This window comes from Carassius carassius, chromosome 34, assembly GCF_963082965.1.
Source record: "Carassius carassius chromosome 34, fCarCar2.1, whole genome shotgun sequence".
Taxonomy (NCBI): Eukaryota; Metazoa; Chordata; class Actinopteri; order Cypriniformes; family Cyprinidae; genus Carassius; species Carassius carassius.
The window spans coordinates 3461486-3467485 of NC_081788.1; the positions used below are offsets into that span (position 1 = coordinate 3461486).

At 35.6% G+C, this 6000-nt stretch overlaps 1 protein-coding gene across 5 annotated transcripts in view; it reads right to left on the reverse strand.

Moving 5' to 3' along the window:
• Window positions 1-4747, reverse strand: part of LOC132115326 (cytosolic acyl coenzyme A thioester hydrolase-like) — a 99275-nt gene extending 94528 nt beyond the window's left edge. For 2 of the 5 annotated variants that reach the window (XM_059523734.1, XM_059523732.1), the window contains exon 1: window positions 4535-4747. In XM_059523734.1, coding sequence (XP_059379717.1) covers window positions 4535-4581 — 47 coding nt within the window. In that variant the 5' untranslated portion in view covers window positions 4582-4747. Of the gene's footprint in view, window positions 1-3736; window positions 3927-4521 lie in introns of those variants that run through there. The other 3 variants (XM_059523731.1, XM_059523730.1, XM_059523733.1) reach the window with 2 other exon arrangements.
• Between the last annotated feature and the right edge of the window lie 1253 nt (window positions 4748-6000).

The following is a 6000-nucleotide window of genomic DNA, read 5'->3' on the forward strand; positions in this document are numbered from 1 at the left end:
TAACAGTTGTTCTAGAGATGTGTCTGCTGCTAGACCTCTGTGTGCCATTGACCTGGTCTCTAATCTGAGCTGCTGTTAACCTGCGATTTCTGAGGCTGATGACTCGGATGAACTTATCCTCCGCAGCAGAGGTGACTCTTGGTCTTCCTTTCCTGGGGCGGTCCACATGTGAGCCAGTTTCTTTCTAGCGCTTGATGGTTTTTGTGACTGCACTTGGGGACACTTTCAAAGTTTTCCCAATTTTTCGGACTGACTGACCTTCATTTCTTAAAGTAATGATGGCCACTCGTTTTCCTGTACTTAGCTGCTTTTTTCTTGCCATAATACAAATTCTAACAGTCTATTCAGTAGGACTATCAGCTGTGTATCCACCTGACTTCTGCACAACACAACTGATGGTCCCAACCCCATTTATAAGGCAAGAAATCACACTTATTAAACCTGACAGGGCATATAATTCCACATGTGTCAATTCATAGTTTTGATGCCTTCAGTGTGACTCTACAATTTTCATAGTCATGAAAATAAAGAAAACTCTTTGAATGAGAAGGTGTGTCTAAACTTTTGGTCTGTACTGTACTTAGTGGTGGGCCGTTATCTGCGTTTACGTGCTGCGTTAACGTGAGACTCTTATCAGGCGATAAAAAAAAATATCGCTGTTAATGTATTCTCAAAGTTGGGTTGGGAGCCGGGTCTATACTAAGAAAGCTATAATGACTTTCACCTTGATATTTTATTTACCGACTGGCTGAGGCCAGCCTAAAAAGATGCTCAGGACAGTTGACGGGCCACTGCTGCGCATCATCACGAAAGCTTATTTGTTTCACATGTTTTTAAGCCTTACCGCTTGTCGATTTAAACATTAAAGCATCCAAAAACAAGACGTGGAAAAGCTGAAGAGAGTAGCTGGTTACTCGCACGCTGTGTTCGGTGCGGAGAGAGAGCCGCGTATCACGGACAGCGACACTGAACCGAGCTCTCTTCTGCGAAGTTCTCCTCGAAGTCCCTCCTGCACCTGAACGAACGAATACAAATCGCAGTTTGAACAAACAAAAAGATGTGAAAGAGCCCAATTCAGTACTCGCGGTGTTCTGGTGTTCAGGGCTCACGAGAAAGGCGTCTCAAAACACTTGAACACCGAATTTGCTTATTTTTACTCTTGTGCCGACAAATACATACAAAATATGTCAAAATATCCACCTTGGAAATTATGCTCGAAAAAACTGTCAGTTATTTCTTAAGTGAAAGTAAACAGTTGAGGAAAAAAATTGGATGTGTATTATATTGGATGCGTTCATCCTCTCTTAAAGTGACCGCACGTTATTTAGCTACTGGCTGCTGTAATGTCGTCCTGGAACGCAACTGGAATCCGTTAACATGGGTGCGTAAAAAAATATGCAATGCATACGCACTGCAGACGGAGTATGTGTGAAACAGCCGTAAGGTTGTTTGCACCTTGTGCAATGTGGAATTAGTTTACAGCTTTTTCAAGCACTTTGTGATGCATTTTGGAAACAAGAGATGAGCCCCTTTTCTAATGCACCACCTAGCTTGATAAACCCGTTCTCAAAGACTTACTGTGTGTCAATTTTATTTGGGTAACACACATATTCTAAATGCCTTCGGCCATTTTAATCTAGATTAATTTCAAGATCACAGTGAGATTAATCTAGATTAAAAAAATAATCTATGCCCACCACTAATATATATATATATATATATATATATATATATATATATATATATATATATATATGCAGTACAGACCAAAAGTTTGGAAACATTACTATTTATAATGTTTTTGAAAGAAGTTTCTTCTGCTCATCAAGCCTGCATTTATTTGATCAAAATTATATTAAAATTATATTATTACAATTTAAAATAATTGTTTTTAAATTTATTATACTTTAAATTATCATTTATTTCTGTGATGCAAAGCTGAATTTTTAGGATCATTATCACATGATCCTTTAGAAATCATTCTAATATGATGATTCATTATCAAAGATGGAAACAGTTCTGCTGCTTAATATTTTTTCAGAACATGTGATACTTTTTTAGGATACTTTGATGAATAAAAAGTAGAAAAAAAAGAAAAAAAAAAGAAGCTATGTTTTTAAAATATAAATATTTTGTAATAACAATATACACTACTGGTCAATAATTTGGGGTCAGTAATTTTTTTTCTTTTTTTTTAAATAAAATCAATACTTTTATTCAGCAAGGATGTGTTAAATTGATAAAAAGTGATAGTAAAGAAAATATATTATTAGAAAATATATTATTAGAATTTTTTTTTTGTTGTTGAATAAATGCAGTTCTTTTTAACCTTTTATTGATCAAATATATTAGACAGCAGAACTGTTGCCAACACTCATAATAAATCAGAATATTAGAATGATTTCTAAATGATCATGTGATCGACTGGATGTTACATGTGACACTGAAGGCTGGAGTAATGATGCTGAAAATTCAGCTTTGCATCACAGGAATAAATTATTTTTTTTAAGTATATTCAAATAGAAAACTATTGTTTTAAGTTGTAATCATATTTCACAATATTACTGTTTTTTCTGTATTTTTGATCAAATAAATGCAGGCTTGATTAGCAGAAGAAACTTCTTTCAAAAACATTAAAAATAGTAATGTTTCCAAACTTTTGGTCTGTACTGTATATATATTGAAATATCGGAAATGTGTTTAAAAATCATAGCACCGTTACTGAAAAAAAATTATATCGCAACACATATTGAATTATTGTCCAGCCCTAGTGTGGCTACACTGACTGTGTTTGGTCACTATTTGTTGCTAAATGAGAGAAAATGCAGTACTATAAATCCATATAAATCATTAAAATAAAAGCCACACACGATTTTTTATTATGTAAGTCTTTAACAATATTTGTTGTTGTTGTTTTTTTTTTATGTGTTATCTTAAGAATACAATCCAAAGACAAACACAAAAGCATTATAAGAACATTTATGCCAAATCAGTTTTAATGTGGTCAGAGGGGGAAATCTGTTAATGCACCAGTATACTGTAATATTCATTTCTTTGTACAAGTCAGGAAATACAGAAAAGTTCTCATATGGCTCAGTCTGGGTCAATCTAGGCTTGCACAAATCTTGACAAAACTTGTGGAAAGGGAGCTATTACATTGCAATCCAAGTCTGCTAAAGCACCCTTAAAATATAAAATTATCCCTGAAGCTTTTATTTCACCACAATATAAGCATATGGAAATAATAGTGGTAAATTTAGTAATTTATCAGAACTGACGACTGTCCGTTTACAAGATTGCAACCAGCCATTTGAGTGGGATGTGGGGGCGCAAAACTTGCAAAGTGACTACTGTTTTGGTACAAGTGCAAAATGAATAAATAAATAAATAAATAAACAATCCTCTATTTTATATCTCTGTACAGCTGTACTATGTAAAATGTATCAATTAAATGACTATTGAAGTCTCTCAGTGCTATTGTTAGTGTTCATGCCGATGCTGGAGTACATAGTTGGTGTAGGTTGGTCACGTGATACCTGATCATTTTCTCAGCGCTGATGAGGATGGACCAATCAGTCGCTTGGTCTTATTAAATTATTGTATGTTTTAGAAATTACCATGGCGGATTTTCAATGGTATCAAATCAGGTTAAAAACAGTCACCGGAATGAACTCAATTAAACGACTGTACGTTTTATCAATGGTATGTTTCCAGCAGATAAAAACGGTCAACAGACCTCGATGTAGTAACGTTACTCCGACCTCTGGCCACCCAGGTTTGTTTCCACAGATGGTGGAGGAGTTTGCTCTGCCTCAGCGCCATAAGCAAGTAACGTGTAGGTCTGCAGATTTACAGAAACACACCGGGACAAAAACTCCGACTAAAGTCTCACGAATGTTGCACGTTGTTAATTCGATGGCGATTGCTGTACCACTTACAAGCACAAGAGGGCAGCCGCTTGAGCAGCGCGTGATAGCATTCTGTACCACCGCGCGCTAACCGGCAATCCACTGTCAGGCTTTTTAACGTTCAATCCTGAAACAAATGGAGTTACTTAACATTTGAGTGCCAAAATTCATGCAAAGAAAACAGCAAGCACGACAGCCATTTCGATTCATTTTCTGCTTTTTATTTACCCGGTTATATCAGGATCTGACCGAAAATATTTGCTATACCACGGTATTACTCCCGGATATGTCTTGAATATATAATTTCTGTCCCGACGACCGAGATAACCTTGTTTTCCGGTCTATGCTCTACATCAGCATCACTGTTGAGGTCATCACAGACGGCATGACCGGTGTGAAGAAAAATGCACCATCATCCGAACCTTATTCAAGTCATTTGAAATAAACAAAAGTAACATCCTCGCGTATTTCGTTTATTTCTTTAAATGCAGTGATATCCGGAAATGATCTTTATTCTATTGTGGAGCAGACTTCGGATTATATGGCCGCTTCTTATCGTACGTAAACTAAGATCCGTTCACTGAGACATTAAAAAAGGTTAGAGCTAACGTACATAAGAGTCTTACCTGCATATCTGGATGGATGGTGTCGCTTGTACATTAGAAATGGACATCGTGAGCTTGCGTCGCGGCTCGTCTTTATCCCAAATCCGCGTGTCGTAATGAAATGGACTGAGTCAGGCGGAGCTGCAGGTTTGGAGGGTAGATCGATTGGCTAGACTACTTCTAGTACTGTGGTAAACGACGTGGTGAAACCATACACCGATTCTGCTGTTAATCATTTAAGAAAAGCAAGGGCGCGAATCGGTTATCAGCTGATGTTGAAAGTTTACTTCCGTTTATTAACAGAAGTACATGGCGATAGCTATAAACTGTTCCTGGGATGTTTTCTATAAAACAAATAAACATTTTATTTTATAATAATAATAACAACAGCAACTACAGCCGTTTCTACATTGAAGACTTTAGTCGCGGGTTTGTCATGTAAATCAATTGTTGTAATTCTGCACACTTCACTCGTTTGATGTAACTAAACAACCGAAAGGTGGCAGCAGTGACCGGGTTTTCCTGCAAGCGTTCATCTTCAACAGGACTACAGGACGCTTTGAAGTTAAAACAGCTGTCACTGATTATGTTTGCATTTATTTATTTATTTAGCAGCCGTTTTTTCCTCAACGTACCTCACGGTGCATTAAACCTATAGGCCGACTGTTTTTATAATCAGGCTTATTCACTATGATAGTGAATGATAGGATAGTATGATAGTGCACTATTTTCGTTTATTTAGAAATAATGATGCAAGCAAACCATATGGGTAGCTTACAACCTTTATTATAAAAAAAGTATCATTACATATAATAGTATCAACATAAAAATAGCAAAACACATAACTGTAGAAACAGGGAAATAAATGGATCATCTCCAAAAAAAAAAAAAAAAAAAACATTTTATTGAACAACACAAGAGTGCTTACATTTAAGGGTGGTTCTTCAACTACAGGCACTTTTGGCCTTGTGAACTTGAGGGGAAAAAAAGTGTTCAAATCAAAATTGTCACAATCTAACAGTTAAATATAACTAGTCTAGTTTAATAATCCATAAGAGAGCGCACTTACATTATAAGACAAATTGGTGTTTTTTGACATATTTTCCGATCCGCAATAAACAAATGTCATTTCCATCACATGTCATTATTTGATTATTATTTAAAATTAATATGATATACATAATTTCTTAACAGTGTATAACTATATTGCAATTACCATAGATTTGTGGATTAAGTAAATTAATTGTCATGAGGCCCAAACACAAAGCTTACATCCACCACAACCTGAAATATAATATTGCATTGGTTAGATACATTTCTGAACATTACTACTTGTGTTATTACATTAAGTGGAACATTATCCCATAAACTATGCAGAAATTTTTAATGAGTGATTAGAATTTTGTACATATTTTTTTAAAGAGTTATGAGGTGGTGGAAATGACTGGGTGTTGTGGAAATGACAATGAATGGATGTCCTTGTAGAA